This window comes from Hyperoodon ampullatus (assembly GCF_949752795.1).
Source record: "Hyperoodon ampullatus genome assembly, chromosome: 1".
Lineage (NCBI taxonomy): Eukaryota > Metazoa > Chordata > Mammalia > Artiodactyla > Ziphiidae > Hyperoodon > Hyperoodon ampullatus.
This window is the reverse complement of record NC_136914.1, coordinates 90,359,979-90,376,851: the sequence shown is the minus strand read 5'-3', so window position 1 is coordinate 90,376,851 and position 16,873 is coordinate 90,359,979. Positions and strand designations below refer to the sequence as shown.

The following is a 16,873-nucleotide window of genomic DNA, read 5'->3' as shown; positions in this document are numbered from 1 at the left end:
AACCGGTTCATCTGTACCATTTTTCTAGGTTCCACATACATGCGTTAATATACGATATTTGTTTTTCTCTTTCTGACTTACTTCATTCTGTATGACAGTCTCTAGATCTTTTCTTCTACTTTACTTGGGTTTATTTTATAATTCTTAACCTAACTTCTTGAGTTGGATGTGTTTATTTTGTATTCCTTTCATTTATTGATATAAATAATGAGACTGTGAATTTATTTCTGAGTATTGCCTGACCTATATAACAGAGGTCCTGATATGTAGTGTTTCCTTATTAATTTCTAGATTTTTTCATTTTTATTTGAATTTCCTTTCTTAATTGAAATATGGTTGACGTACAATATTGTATTAGTTTCAGGTGTACTGCATAGTGATTTGATGTTTGCATACATTATGAAATGATCACTGTTAAGTCACCATCTGTCCTTTACAAAGTTATTACAATATTATTGACTATTTCTTATGTTATATATTACATCCCTGTGGCTTATTTATTTTATAACTGGAGGCTTGTAATGCAGTCCCCTTCACCTATTTCATGCCCCCTCCCAACCCCCTCCCATCTGGCAACCACCCATTCGTTCTCTGTATCTATGAGTCTGTTTTTCTTTTGTTGGCTTGTTTGCTTTGTTTTTTAGATTTCACATATAGGTGATATCATATGCTATTTGTCCTTCTCTGTCTGGCTTATTTCACTTAGCATAACACCCTCTAGGTCCACCCATGTCACAAATCGCAAGATTTCATTCTTTTTTTATGGCTAAGTAATATTCCATTGTATATATATGTACCACATCTTCTTTATCCATTCATCTGTTGATGGACACTTAGGTTGCTTCCATATCTTGGCTATTGCAAATAGTGCTGCTATGAACATTGGTGTGCATATATCTTTTCACAGTGCTTTCTTTTTCTTTAGGTAAATATCCAGAAGTAGAATTGCTGAATCATATGGTAGTTCTATTTTAAATTTTTTGAGGAATCTACATACTATTTTCCATAGTGGTTGCACCAATTTATAATTCCATCAATAGTACACAAGTGTTCTCTTTTCTCCACATCCTTGCCAACACTTGATATTTGTTGTATTTTTGATGACAGCCATTCTGACAGGTGTGAGGTGATATCTCATTGTGGTTTTGATTTGCATTTCTCTAATGATTAGTGATGTTGAGCATCTTTTCATGGGTCTGTTGTATATCTTCTTTGGAAAAATGTCTATTCAGGTCCTCTGCCCATTTTTAAATAGAATTGTTTGTTTTTTGATGTTGAGTTGTATGAGTTCTTTGTGTATTTTAGACACTAACCCCTCTTCAGATATATCTTTTGTAAACATCTACTCCCATTCAGTAGGCTGCCTTTTCATTTTGTTGATAATTTCCTTCACTGTGCAGAAGCTTTTTAGTTTAATGTAGCCCTATTTGTTTATTTTTGCTTTTGTTCCCCTTGCCTGAGGAGACAAATCCAAAAAAATGTTGTTAAGACCGATGTCAAAGAGCATACTGCCTGTGTTTTCTTCCAGGACTTTTATGGTTTCAGGTCTTACATTTAAGTCTTTAATCCATTTTGAGTTTATTCTGGTATATGGTGTGAGAAAGTAGCCCAGCTTGATTCTTTTGCATGTAGCTGTCCAGTTTTCCCATTGCAATTTATTGAAAAGGCTGTCTTTTTCCCATTGTATATTCTTGTCTTTTTTTGTCGAAGATTATTTGACCATATAAGTGTGGGTTTATTTCTGGACTCTCTATTCTTTTCTATTGGTTAAAAAATTTGACCAGAAAATGAGGGTTGTTTCTTGGTAAGCATCTGGAAAGAGAAGGAGAAGATGTATTATGTTCATCTTGAGGAGTCATATCATGCTGTTTGGATTGTGCAGTTCTCAAGCAACCCACCAGCCCTTGATAAGCGTAAACTTTCACAGGTCTGCCAAGATTCTGAGATATTTTCCTCTTCATGAGTTTAAGCACACTTAATAAGGGGAAAACTTTTTTACGGTATCAAACTAAACCAAACAGTCCAAACTTTAAGCTTATTTGAAAGCAATTTTCAGCTTTAGTGGAGTTTCCCAAAGAATGTCAGTGGGGATCCAATTGATAATGTACCATCAAACTTATAATATTCTTCCCTCCTGCCATTTCTCTTTCTGCCTCTCCTGTATCCCTAGGGCAAGCAGAATGGCTGTCCTCACTCTTCTCTCCAGACTCTACCAAGTCTATTCTCTTTCCATCCATATCATGAACTCTGGTCTCTCTTCCCATTCCTCATCTTCCCAGATGTATTCCTCTCTGCCTCCTTCACCCCCACTTACCATGTTGTTTCTTTTCCTCTAAAGAACAATCCTATCAGTCTGTCTCGGAGTTCTTCTTATTCATCAGCTATTTTTATCTATTATCTTGATCAGTAGAACAAAAATAACTAAATGGTGGGGCACAAGGCTGTCAAATGCAGAATTCTTAGAAAAATCAGGAGCAAAGTTTGAAAATACTCATGCATTGCAAATTCTTGTCCCAATTATATTTTATTTTATAGTTATGACATTTAAGTCTATAAAGGGTTTAAGAGATAAGATTGTGTGTACTTGTAAAAACAGTATCATCCTTTTATAGTAAGTCAATATAGCTTTGGTTTTCTTTATTGAGATGTTTGTCTTTCTTCCTAATAAGGAATAAACTTGTGCAATAAATGAATTGTTTTGCAGTCTAAAGAAGGTGCATTTATTGTCAGAGATTCAAGACATTTGGGATCCTACACCATTTCTGTGTTTATAAGAGCTGGGAGGTAAGCAGTTGTGATTTTGGTCTCTCTAGAAATAGTAATCCCTGGGACAGTCATTGTTATGGAGACACCATCACATAGAGAATGTGAGAGCCTAACATAGAAAATTGCTGGCCTGGAACTTGGGACAACTAATTGGTTCAAATTTTATCCCCTAACAAGCTCTGTGTGTGACATTGGATAAGTTACATAAACTCTCTCATCTCCTTTTCTCAAGCATCAAATAAGGAGATTTGATTAGTTGTAGCAGACACTGCTGGTGAGATTCTCTCCTCACCTTGGTTCACCCCAGGGTTACCCTGCAGAGAGCTCTCTTGTACTCAGAAAGCTTCTTGTTTCTTTCTGCCTGAGGATGTTCTCTGGCTGTGGGTTCTTGTGGTCCCCAGGGGTGGACTGGAAGTACCTGAGGGTTGGCTTCCTAGGAGTGACCCTCCATCCATGAGGAGTGGAGGATAAGCCCTTCAGCTCCTTTGCACTTTAGTGGGAAGACTCTGAGGTATGTTCCACAGACTCTCATCGCTTCCTAGAGGGATTAAGCCCCAGCGGCCCATAGCAAACCTGCTCATCAGTACACCCGATACGGTTTTCCTCCCTTCTTTGTCTCACATATCTCACAGTGCATTTATTCATTCATTGAACTGATACTTGATTCAATAAATGCTCATAAGTGTCCATTACGAGCTGTACGTTTTTGGACACTAGACTTGTCACCTAGACAACTTTCGCTGAAGTTATGTTTGAATCTAAGACCCCAATACCATAGCTGAGGAATTTTCCTGGGATGGGGACGCACCTGTTTAATTTAATCCTATCTACTCTTCAGTGTGTAGTGTTACTAGGATATGAGTTTTAGAGGTGGCGTCCTGTTGCTTAATGATTGACTTGGTTCCAAAGTGGTCTTTTGCTTGTTTATGAACTCACATTTTACTGATTGTAGAAGTATGGAGGCTACCATCAAACATTATCAGATTAAAAGGAATGACTCAGGACAGTGGTATGTGGCTGAAAGACACCTCTTTCAATCAATCCCCGAGTTGATCTGGTATCACCAGCACAATGCAGCTGGTAAGTCAGAAACTTCAAGCTGGGAGAGTTGGGGAGCCAGGCCCCAGAGAGGCAATGCATCTTTGGTCAGACACTTAACAGGAGCAAATATCCCTGTAGAAATGTTTAAGAGTCGAAATACAACCTGTCTTCTGTGCAATTCTCCTCCTCATTGATGCGTTTTTGTTTTTCTAGTCAGGTGGCAAGAGGTAGGTTGATTTTTTTACATTTCTGTCAGGTTAGAAAAATTATAGATGACAAAGAAGCAAAAGGCCATTTAGTCATTATGCATTTGTTCTTGAAATTTACATGGAGCTAAATGTAATAAAATTTCAAATGTCCTAAAGACTCATTCTTCTTTCTCTTTGCCCCTATAAATTTGCTCTTAACTTTAGAAAGTTGCAATAGAAAATTACCCTTAAATATCTCATTCTCTGTTCTTTCTTGTATGGAAAACAGAAAATGTTTTACACAGGACACAGCCTTACACAGTTACAATTTGACTTGAATATACCAGAGGCATATTTAACCCCCTTTCCCAGCTGTAATTTGCAATAATGGCTATTTTTGCAAACTTATCATCTATGGAAAGATATAGAATTCCAGAAAGTTCCACCACGATTACAATCACAGCTCTGGTCTTCAGCCCTCATCCAACCTGTACTGGACTACTCTGAGCCCACTGGGGGAATCTCCTTACCTCAGTGTTATAGAATTTGGAACCCACTGTAACTTTCATATTCTTTTGACTTCTTTACATGCAGTACTTTTTTAAGATTTTTCTCATGAAAAGTTGTGATGCCCAAACAAATCCCTTTTGGAAAGCGGCCACTTTTCCATTACACTGGTTCTAAATATCAGGAATAAATCCAAGGAAGTTTTTATTCACTTATGGAATGAGTCCACCTGGATATTCCTGATGGTCACTGGGTGTTTGGTTAGAGAGGAAGTGGCAACATGTCTGAGTGGGGCCAGTGAGGACATATTTGTGGCTAGAGATAGAAACCCTTAGAATCAGGAGTTTTCTTCTTCACACTCTTCTTTCCCCTTTCTTCAAAGAAAAAATTTAAGAAACAGAGTGGTGGTGGTGACGTTAAAAAAAAATACCGAGGCAGATCAGGATGTGCTGACCTGAAAAGATGTTAGTGATAAGTTGCTTAGTAAAAAAAAAAAAAAAAGGTGCAAAACAGTATATTTATAGTCTTACTTTTAAAAAGTAAATATACACATTCACACATACGTGTATACATAGAAAAATCCTGTTACAGTTTAGGTAATAATTTTTAAACTAATAAGATTATAACAGACTACAAACTATTAATGTTTACCTCTGGGGAATGAGACTGGGGGTAAGGGAAACTTATTTTCTGCTTTGTGGATTGTGCTAGGGTTTTAAAAAATTATAATGTATATAAATTATTCTTATAATGTAAAAAAATACCACACAGATAACTTTTAAAATTAAAGCTAGATCAAACAATAAAAAAAAAGAAAAAATGGGTTGAGAACTTCTAACTATGGTGGCTGTGTATTAGGGAGAAAAGAAAGTAGAAAAGAGATAAGACAAAGAGAAAGAAGGATGATAAGAGGAAAGGCATGGGACTCAGAAATAGTTGATATTTACTGAAGACTTACTTTGGACCAGACCCTATTTTATGTATATTTATTTATTTAATCTTCAGAGAAATCCAGTGAGGTAGATGCTGTTGATGTCTCTATCATACAGAAGAGGAAACTGAGGCATGAGTTGTGCTCAAGGCACACCGTTAATAAGTATTTGCACTGAGATTTGAATTCACAGAAATCTTTGAAACCATTGGAGCCGTAGAACCTACTGGCTCCAGAGCCTGTGTTTAATGACTGTCATCTCCTCCAGAAAGAGGCAGCTTAGATCATTGGAGGATCCAGTTTAGATGAGGCTGTGAATTGAAACCCATGACTATCCCGTCTACTTTTTGACCTCTGATCAGTTTAGCTCATGACAATCCATCTCTTTACCAGAAGTAAGGACAAAATGCAAAGAGAGTGACAGACTTTTTTTTTTTCTATCAGAGAGACAAACCATCACTAAACCACTGGTAGTAATTCACAGAATAAAAATATTTGGCAAACAAAAACTTTGAAGTTAGAGGAAGGTGTTAGAGTCTTAAGGAAATTCCTATTATGTTCTTTATTTTGATCATGTGTTATAGAGTCCCAACTTCATGAGGGCTCTAACCCCAACTAGGTCTTCAGAGTCACTGGTAAGCATCCTTTCCTGTTTTCTGTTCAAACTTTTACCATTCTCCTCAAGACCCCCTTTCTAGTATTATCCACTGCCCATGAGTAAATTGCCTAACCATCTACTTCATTAAAAAAATTGAAGTCTAAGGGGTACAAACTATTATGTATAAAATAAGTTACAAGGATATATTGTACAACACAGAGAATATAGCCAATATTTTATAATAACTATGAATGGAGTACAATCTTTAAAAATTGTGAAACACTACACTGTACACCTGTAACTTACATAATATTGTACATCAACTATACTTCAGTTGCATGATTCTCCTGCCTGGTAGACACAGATACCTGCAATCCCACATGCCCTGAACTTCAATGAGGAAATGGAGTTCTTCATCTTATACTACTACTTTCCTTCCAAATTTACTCTTCCTGGTGTATCATCATCAGATAATCATATCATCATCTTGCCAACTACAGGGGCTGGAAACATGGAAGTCAGAATAGATACATCCATTCTCCTTGCACTTCTGACTAATTATCAAGTGCAATTAATTTCATACCCTATATGTGTCTCATGTAGGTCCCTGCCTCTCCCTGTCTACTAGTACTGCCCTAATCATTGTTCACTTAGATAATTACAGTGGCCTCTTCACTGGTCTTGTTGCCTTCAAGGTTGACTTCCCCTCATCCATCCTCTATACTGATGCCAGATGTAATGTAAATCCAAAATGTAAATCTGACTACACCAGTCCCTTACTTAGGATCTTTCAATGGCTCCCTCCCACCTGCAGGAAGATGTAATGCTCCTTTGCAAAGCATACAAGGCCTTGACCACAACCAGAATATAACCTACCTCTCATGTATAATTTCTTGCCCCTTCTACCTCTCACTCTGCGCTCAAATAGCTCTTCCTGCATCATACCTCTAAGTATCAATATCATCTCATGCCGCTACCTCTGCCTACAATGTGGACTTCTTTTGTCAGATCCATCTCAGGTATCATCTCCTGACAGAAGACTTCTTTGAATCCAACAGTGTGCGAGGTGCTCTTCCTCTGTGTCCCAGAGCACCTTGCGTATCTTCATCACAGAACTTACTCCTTTTACATTGAAATTGCCTCTCTCTGCCTGTCTTCCCTCACTGAGATGGAGCCCCTGTGTGCAGAGTCCTCATTTTCCTCATCTTTGGCCCTCTGGAATCTTTGGGATCTACTTAGAGAAGTGTCTTGCACACAATGGGCACTTAATAATGCTGCTTTCTGTTCTTATGTTGGACAAGTTTGTTCCTGTCTTCCAGCCTTTGCACATGCTGTTCCATCTGCCTGGAATGCTGTTCCTCCTGATCCTTGTAAGATGGCTACTCATCCATCAATGTCAGCATAGCTGTCATCTTGTCAGAAAGGCCTTCTGTGGGCACTCATTCTAAAGAAGCTCTATTTCATCTACTCTACTTCATCTGCTTCATCTACTCATCATCTGCTTTTTCTTGTGTGTGCATGTACTTGTTTATTTTCTCTCTTCCCACTGGAATGTAAGCTTCATGAGAGTAGGGACCATCGCTGTCTTACTCACTGCTGTCTCCCACCATCTAGAAAATGCTTGGCACAAAGCAGTCTTTCAAGAAATGTTAGTTGAAGAAATAAATAATAAATGTTTGTTGAACAAAAACTGAAATTGACTATATGGAATACTACATGTGGACCCAATCAAAAGAAGTCTCATTACTCTACCATGCTATAAAAAAATAATAATAAACTACTCTCAAGAGGAGGATGGGGAAATGGGTACACTTAGACACTGTTGGTGGTTGAATGAATTAGTACAAACTTTCTAGACACTCTTTGATCAGGAAGTCACATTTTAAGGAATTTATGCCTGAGGCAATAATTTGAGAGGTGCATACAGATATATGTTCAAAAATATACAGCATATTTTACAATAGTGAAATCTTGGAAATAATTTTAAGATCTATTTATAGTCATTGACACATGTCAATTACACTTTGAGTGTAAAAATCTTGGCGCAAAACATTTACATTTCTGTGAAACATATCAGATGTTTCAAACACGCATGAGGAAATTTTTGCGAAGATGTTCACCAAAGTGATAACAGTGTATCTCTGGATACCAAGATTTTGTAAGGGACCTTTATTTCATCTTTGTATTTTCTTGGATTCTTTAGTTTCTGTTCAATGAGCATATATTATTTTGTGAAAAGTGTTTTTCTAATGGGAAAAATAAACAAACAGACTAACTGTAGAATGCTTTTTTGCCTGACCTATTTAAGGAATAGCACTATATTCTAGTATATTTGGCTTTTTCTTTTGTACTAGTAACTAGGATTGAAATGCTGACTTTTTTTCTCCCCAGGGCTCATGTCCCGTCTCCGCCACCCAGTTGGGCTGATGGGCAGTTGTTTGCCGGCCACAGCTGGTTTTAGCTATGGTAAAGTATGCACATGTGCTCAAGTAAAAATCAAATCCAGTGAAGAACCTACCTCAAGTTCCCTCTATGTTCTTTAAATTCTCAGCTCTTTTGACGTAGAGTCTGTCTAGCTACATTTCTCCTCAAAGTTTAAATCTCCCTTCTGAGATGTTTAAATATATGCAGCTCCTAAGGGCATTTAAACTTTGGGGGAAAATGTTTCACTTTTACTTCAAATTTCTTTATACATTATTTGGAACCCTTTTGATAAATTCCAGTTCTTTTTATTTGAACGTTTGGGTTGTTGCTCTCTGGTTATGTGGGTGGCTGGGAAATGACTTCTCCCCAAGAGAACCTGCTAAAATGAGTTGCTAAAAGTGTCCTTGTCACCTTTTTCGAATAGAACTTGGACCAAGTTTGATTTGAACTATTTTCTAGTGAATGTGATAGTTGCAAATCCATGAGAATGAATAAGAGCCAAAGAATCCTGCTTTCTAATTTGGTGATACTTTATTTCCTTAAATTTATCTCATTAGGGGGAGTCAGAATATACTGAAAAAAAAAGATAACACAATTATTGTGTAACAGATAAGCAGGACTCAGGGTCACTGTGAATTGGGATGGAAAAGTGATTTCAGGGTGTTATGGGTGCCTAGATTTTTCCTCTGCCCCATAAATGCTATATGTTTAAAAAATTCTATCATTAGCCATTTATCTAAGTTAAACATGGTCGTTTTTAATTAAAAAATAAACTTTTCAATTTTTCAATATCCAGAAGAGTGCACAGTTCATAAGTCTAGAGCCTGAGTAATTTTGTCTGGTTTTGACTACCTTATATAAATGAAATTGGACACCGGGCATCCATGTCTGGCTTCTTTCTTCCATCCTTCCACATGTGAATTCACCCACCATGCTGGGTGTGGTTGGTCCACCTGCATTGTGGTAAACTGCTACGTTGCATGACTATACCGCAATGGATTTGCCCATCCTTCTTCAGATAGCCTTTTGGGTTGTAACCAATTTTTGGCTCTTCTAAATAATATTAGTATGAACATTCTTGTATGCCTTTTGATAACGTTTAACACACACATATGCCCTGACCATGATGGATATATACTTAAAAGTAGAATTGCTGGGTCGTAGAGTATGAACATACTCAGATTTAGTCAGTTTTCTAAAGAGTTTATACCAGATTATACTTTAATCAAGAGTGTATGGATGTTTCAGCTGTTCCACATCTTTGCCCTTGCCAATATTTGGTATTCTTGTGGTTTTGGTTTGGTTTGGTTTGGTTTTTGTTTTCATTTTAGCCAATCTGGTGCATGTGTAGTGGTATCTCATTTTGGTTTAAGTATGCATTTCCCTGATGACTAATTGTGTTGATCAACTTCTCATAGGTTCAGTGACCATTTGGATATTCTCTTTTGTGAGAGAATACACTATTCAAGTTTTTTTTTAACCCTTAAAGAATAGGATTATCTGCCTTTTCCTAATCGATTTATTCTTATTTTGAATAGGAATTCTTTGTTGGTTATATGTTTTAAGAAATATGTTCTCCCTGTTTGTGGCTTACCTTTTCATTTTCTTAATGGGGTGTATTTGATAAATAGGATTTTTATGAAATTTAATCTATCAGTATTCTCCTTTATAGTTATATTCTGTTGAATAAATCTATGTCAGTCCCAAGGTCATGAATATATTCTCCCATGTTATTTTAAAAACACACCTACTTTTGGGAAGGGGAGTACCTTGCAAAGCCTGGTACAAGGGGTCACTGACCATTACAATTCTTTTAAATGCATTATTTTAAAGTTCCAGCAGATGGTGGTGTTGCTATATAAAAGTGGTTACTAAAAAGTTAAGATTTAGGGCTTCCCTGGTGGCGCAGTGGTTGAGAGTCCGCCTGCCAATGCAGAGAACGTGGGTCCGTGCCCCGGTCTGGGAGGATCCCGCGTGCCGCGGAGCGGCTGGGCCCGTGGGCCATGGCCGCTGGGCCTGCGCGTCCGGAGCCTGTGCTCCGCAACGGGAGAGGCCGCAACAGTGAGAGGCCCACGTACCACAAAAAAAAAAAAAAAAAAAAAAAAGTTAAGATTTAATTCTCAGAGTTTTCCAAAGGGTTATTTTAAAAACAGTTCTTTTTTTCTTGATTTACTTCTGTAGAGTGAGAAATATTCAGTAATGCAAGCATCATTTCAAACATACACTTAGATATGGGTTAGAATCTTAATATTGAAAATATTTATCAGATGAATTGATTAGACTTTTCGCAAAGGAGAAAGGGCAGGAAAGCCCTTTAGGGGTGGGAGTGGGCAAAGGAACAATAAAAGAAACTGAGATGGGGGACCCCAAATTTTATCTAATCTCACAAGTTTACTCACCAGGCTAAAAACAGACTGGGGACATACATATTTAGGCTCCAGGTCTGGTTTCGGCAGGTTTAGTTTAAAAAGGCACAGAACTGTTTCATCCTGGGTCTCTCTGGAAAGAGAAAGCATGTTTTGATATCCATAATTCCTCTCCACGTAAGTGAGGTTTGTATTTTTATACTTGAATTCTGGAATTATACTTTTAAGTCACAATAAGAGTATTAAAAATAGTTACAGGTCCTTTCCACTCATTTATAAATTTTTTAAACCTCTCTGAAAAAGAAGAGAATAGGTTGAGAAAATTCCTAAATCTTTCCTAGCTCTAAAAATTTAACATGTTTTTCCTTATTTGTAACGTGGATATTTTACTTTTCCAGAAAAGTGGGAGATAGATCCATCTGAGTTGGCTTTTGTAAAGGAGATTGGAAGCGGCCAGTTTGGGGTGGTCTATTTAGGCCAATGGCGAGCACATGTCCAGGTAGCTATCAAGGCCATCAATGAAGGCTCCATGTCTGAAGAGGATTTCATTGAAGAGGCTAAAGTGATGATGTAAGTACATACAATACCCAGATAAGTATTGTACAACATCCTGGTGTCATGGAAAGAACACAGATTTTGGAGTCAGTCACATCTGGATTTGTGTCACAACTCTGCCCAAGCTAGTTGTGGGACCTGGGCAAATTATTTGATCTGTGTGTGACCTGGGTGAGTTATTTCACTTTTCTAAGCCTCAATTTCCTCACCTGTAAAATGGGGATAACAATACCTCACTCACTGGATCAGCGTGTGAATTGAATGAGATAATCTATGAAAGTGACAAGTAGGTGTGTTCTTTTCAGCTCAATAATAGGTGCTTAATGACTATATTTTTTTCCTTTTCCCAGAAGCAAAAATCTTGATTTTGTCTAAATAGTAATATAGGGATATACTATTTGCTTTCAGAGAATTCAAGAATCATGAAGTCTAACAGAAGTGGCTCTTTGCAGATGATTGGACGCTGCTCTTAGCTTCTGGGATTTCCCAGATTCAGCCTTTTGCCTCAGTCGAACCTGTGGCTGTGGTTTATGTCAGTAACCTGGGCTGGACCAGGATAGGCCAATAATCTGGCACAATTCAAATCAATATTCTTTAAGTACTTGTTGAACATTTACTTAGAGGAAGAGCAATGTGGTAAAGAAGGAAGACCGCAGGTGTCATTACCTAGATTCTGTTTTATTATCCAAAGCGATTTAGTTCTGTTCCAAATTTGCAGACCCCAGTTGACAAAAACAAAAGCAAATCCCCCAAAACCAGTGGTGATTAACTTGATCCATTGTTTGAAGGCAGAGCAATGTGTCTCTTGGGCCTCTCAACCCATACTCCAAGTACTATCATAATGTTCTTTCCATCCACTTAGAATAAAATGAATTCTGAGAGAAGTTAATGATAAACACAACTTTCCAGTGGTATCGGTTTCTCAAAGATGTTTTTGTGTCCCTTGGTTACCCTACTGGCCTTTGCTCCCTGATACTACCTGCATCAGACCATGTTTTTCCTACATCTAATGGACAGACAAAAATTATATTCCTGTGTGTTGGATTAAATAGGTACAATAAGAAAAGAATGAAAGGGAGACATATGATTCAGGGAAAGTTGAAGTCGTACTAGAATCCCTATCAAAAAGAAAGAATTTAAATCCCCCTCTGAGATGTTTAAATATATGCATCTAGGGATTTCCCTGGCAGTCCAGTGGTTAAGATTCCACACTCCCAATACAGGGAGCATGGGTTTGATCGCTGGTCGGGGAACTAAGATCCCGCATGCCGCATGCCGTGGCCAAAAATTAAAATAAATAAATAAATAAATATATGCATCCCATAAAGGCAATTTAAACTTTTGGGGAAAAGGTATCACTTTTACTTCAAATATAATACATTGTTAGGATCCCTTTTGATAAACTACAGTTCTTTTTATTTGAATGTTTGGGTTGTTGCTCTCTGGTTACTTGAGTGTCTGAGAAATGACTGCTCCCCAAAAGAACCTGCTAAAATGAGATGTCTAATATCTATCACAATGTGAGAAGTCTAGAAAGGCTCAAGCCTGGGCCCAGGATCTCTGAGGAAGATATTTTGAGGACAATGGAAGATGCATGGAGTGTGGAGAAGAGAAATAGTTCCTGGCAGTTTATGGAGGCAGGAATGAGGCTACAGGCTTATTTTTAAGTCACTTCAGATGGACATAATGTGTTCTTGGGTTTGAACACAGTTGATTTTTTTTCCTGACTTTTTTTTTTTTTTTTTTTTTTTTTTTTTACGGTACACGGGCCTCTCACTGTTGTGGCCTCTCCCGTTGTGGAGCACAGGCTCCGGATGCGCAGGCTCAGTGGCCATGGCTCATGGGCCCAGCCACTCCGTGGCATGTGGGATCTTCCCGGACCGGGGCACGAACCCGTGTCCCCTGCATCGGCAAGCGGACTCTCAACCACTGTGCCACCAGGGAAGCCCTTTTCCTGATTTTTTGATAGCGAGGCAGGAAAAGTCCCATTCTAATGTCCTTTTGCAAATACATTCATCTTTAAAAAGTTAAATAGCTGACATACATTGGACTCTATCTGCCAGGAATATACAGCTTGGCATATTACCTGCCTTTTTGTAAGCATACAGCTTAAGTGTCATCTCTACCAGGAGACCTCCCCTGTCTACCCTGTTTAATTGGCAGTCCCACCCTCAAATGCTTTCTGTTGTATCACCTTGTATTAGTTCCATCAAAGCATTTGTCACTACTCCCAAGCTTCACATGTATTTGTTTTGTTTCTCCCCCAGTAGAACGTAAACTCCATGATAATGGGACCTTATTTATCTCTCTTCTACAACCGGGTGAGTGCTTAAAATAATGGCTAGCACGTAGTTGGTGTTCAACAAATATTTGTGGATTATTGAATGAGTTAATGAATCCTCACCACATTTCTATGAGGTAGGTTCTATTAAGACCCCAATTTTAGAGATTGGTTCCAGATGGCAGAGTAGAAGGACATGTGCTCACTCCCTCTTGTGAGAGCCTCAGAATCACTGCTGACTGCTGAACAGTCGTCTACAGGAAGACACTGGAACTCACCAAAAAAGATACCACACATCCAAAGACAAAGGAGAAACCACAATAAGACAGTAGGAGGGCACAATCACAATAAAATCAAATCCCATAACTGCTGGGTGGGTGACTCACAAACTGGAGAACACTTATACCACAGAAGTTCACCCACTGGAGAGAAGGTTCTGAGCCCCAAGTCAGGCTTCCAACCTGGGGGTCTGGCAACGGGAGGAGGAATTCCTAGAGAATCAGATTTTGAAGGAATTTGATTGCAGGACTTTGACAGGACTGGGGGAAACAGAGACTCCACTCTTGGAGGGCACACACAAAGTAGTGTGTGCATCGGAACCCAGGGGAAGGAGCAGTGACCCCATAGGAGACTGAACCAGACCTACCTGCTAGTGTTGGAGGGTCTCCTGCAGAGGTGGGGGATGGCTGTGTCTCACCATGAGGACAAGGACACTGGCAGCAGAAGTTCTGGGAAGTACTCCTTGGCGTGAGCCTTCCCAGAGTCTGCCATTAGCCCCACAAAAGAGCTGGGTAGGCTGCAATGTTGGGTCGCCTCAGGCCAGACAACCAACAGGGAGGGAGCCCAGCCCCACCCATCAGCAGACAAGCAGATTAAAGTTTTACTGAGCGCTGCCCATCAGAGCAACACCCAGCTCTACCCACCACCAGTCCCTCCCATCAGGAAACTTGCACAAGCCTCTTAGATAGCCTCATCCACCAGAGGGCAGACAGCAGAAGCAAGAAGAACTACAATCCTGCAGCCTGTGGAACAAAAACCACATTTACAGAAAGATAGACAAGATGAAAAGGCAGAGGGCTATGCACCATATGAAGGAACAAGATAAAACCTCAGAAAAACAACTAAATGAAGTGGAGATAGGAAACCTTCTAGAAAAAGGATTCAGAATAATGATAGTGAAGATGATCCAGGACCTCGGAAAAAGAATGGAGGCAGAGATCGAGAAGATGCAAGAAATGTTTAACAAAGACCTAGAAGAATTAAAGAACTAACACCTAGAAGAATTAACAAACAAACAGAGATGAACAATACAATAACTGAAATGAAAAATACACTAAAAGGAATCAATAGCAGAATAACTGAGGCAGAAGAACGGATAAGTGACCCAGAAGACAGAATGGTGGAATTCACTGCCACAGAACAGAATAAAGAAAAAAGAATGAAAAGAAATGAAGACAGCCTAAGAGACCCCTGGGACAACATTAAATGCAACAACATTTGCATTATAGGGGTCCCAGAAGGAGAAGAGAGAGAGAAAGGACCCGAGAAAATATTTGAAGAGATTATAGTCGATAACTTTCCTAACATGGGAAAGGAAATAGCCACCCAAGTCCAGGAAGTGCAGAGAGTCCCAGGCAGGATAAACCCAAGGAGAAACATGCTGAGACACATAGTAATCAAATTGGCAAAAATTAAGAAAGCAAGAAAAATTATTGAAAGCAATGAGGGAAAAATGACAACATACAAGGGAACTCCCATAAGGCTAACAGCTGATTTCTCAGCAGAAACTCTACAAGCCAGAGGGAGTGGCATGATATACTTAAAGTGATGAAAGAGAAGAACCTACAACCAAGATTACTCTACCTGGCAAGGATCTCATTCAGATTCGACAGAGAAATCAAAAGCTTTACAGACAAACAAAAGCTAAGAGAATTCAGCACCACCAAACCAGCTCTAAAACAAATGCTAAAGGAACTTCTCTAAGTGGGAAACACAAGAGAAGAAAAGGACCTACAGAAACAAACCCAAAACAATTAAGAAAATTGTTATAGGAACATACATACTGATAATTACCTTAAACGTGAATGGATTAAATGCTCCAACCAAAAGACACAGGCTCGCTGAATGGATACAAAAACAAGACCCATCTATATGCTGTCTACAAGAGACCCACTTCAGACCTAGGGACACATACAGACTGAAAGTGAGAGGGTGGAAAAAGATATTCCATGCAAATGGAAATCAAAAGAAAGCTGGAGTGGCAATCCTTGTATTAGATAAAATAGACTTTAAAATAAAGAATGTTACAAGAGACAAGGAAGGACACTACATAATGATCAAGGGATCAATCCAAGAAGAAGATATAACAATTATAAATATATATGCACCCAACATAGGAGCACCTCAATACATAAGGCAACTGCTAACAGCTATAAAAGAGAAAATCAACAGTAACACAATAATAGTGGGGGACTTTGACACCTCACTTTCACCAATGGACACATCATCCAAACAGAAAATTAATAAGGAAACACAAGCTTTAGATGACACTATAGACCAGATAGACTTAATTGATATTTATATGACATTCCATCCAAAAACAGCAGATTACAGTTTCTTCTCAAGTGCACACGGAACATTCTCCAGGATAGATCACATCTTGGGTCACAAATCAAGCCTCAGTAAATTTAAGAAAATTGAAATCATATCAAGCATCTCTTGTGACCACAATGCTGTGAGATTAGAAATCAATTATGGGGAAAAAAATGTAAAAAACACAAAACACATGGAGGCTAAACAATTCTTTACTAAATAACCAAGAAAACACTGAAGAAATCAAAGAGGGAATAAAAAATACCTAGAGACAGGGCTTCCCTTGTGGCGCAGTGGTTGAGAGTCCACCTGCCGACGCAGGGGACACGGGTTCGTGCCCCGGTCCAGGAAGATCCCACATGCCGTGGAGCGGCTGGGCCCGTGAGCCATGGCCGCTGAGCCTGTGCGTCCGGAACCTGTGCTCCGCAAGGGGAGAGGCCACAACAGTGAGAAGTCCGCATACCGCAAAAATAAAATAAAATAAAAAATAAAAATACCCAGAGACAAATGACAACGACAACACGACGATCCAAAATGTATGGGATACAGCAAAAGCATTTCTAAGAGGGAAGTTTATAGCAATACAAGCCTATCTCAAGAAAGAAGAAAAATCTCAAACAATCT

The 16,873-nt window shown here is 38.8% G+C and overlaps 1 protein-coding gene across 1 annotated transcript in view; it reads left to right on the top strand.

Moving 5' to 3' along the window:
• The window catches only part of TXK (TXK tyrosine kinase), a gene marked incomplete at both ends in the record, with an annotated part of 64,043 nt that overhangs the window by 32,161 nt on the left and 15,009 nt on the right, over window positions 1-16,873 (top strand). Inside the window, 4 exons of the mRNA XM_079718135.1 lie at window positions 2,705-2,784; window positions 3,719-3,846; window positions 8,423-8,497; window positions 11,220-11,391. Of these exons, the coding sequence (XP_079574261.1) occupies window positions 2,705-2,784; window positions 3,719-3,846; window positions 8,423-8,497; window positions 11,220-11,391 (455 nt within the window). The remainder of the gene's footprint in view (window positions 1-2,704; window positions 2,785-3,718; window positions 3,847-8,422; window positions 8,498-11,219; window positions 11,392-16,873) is intronic.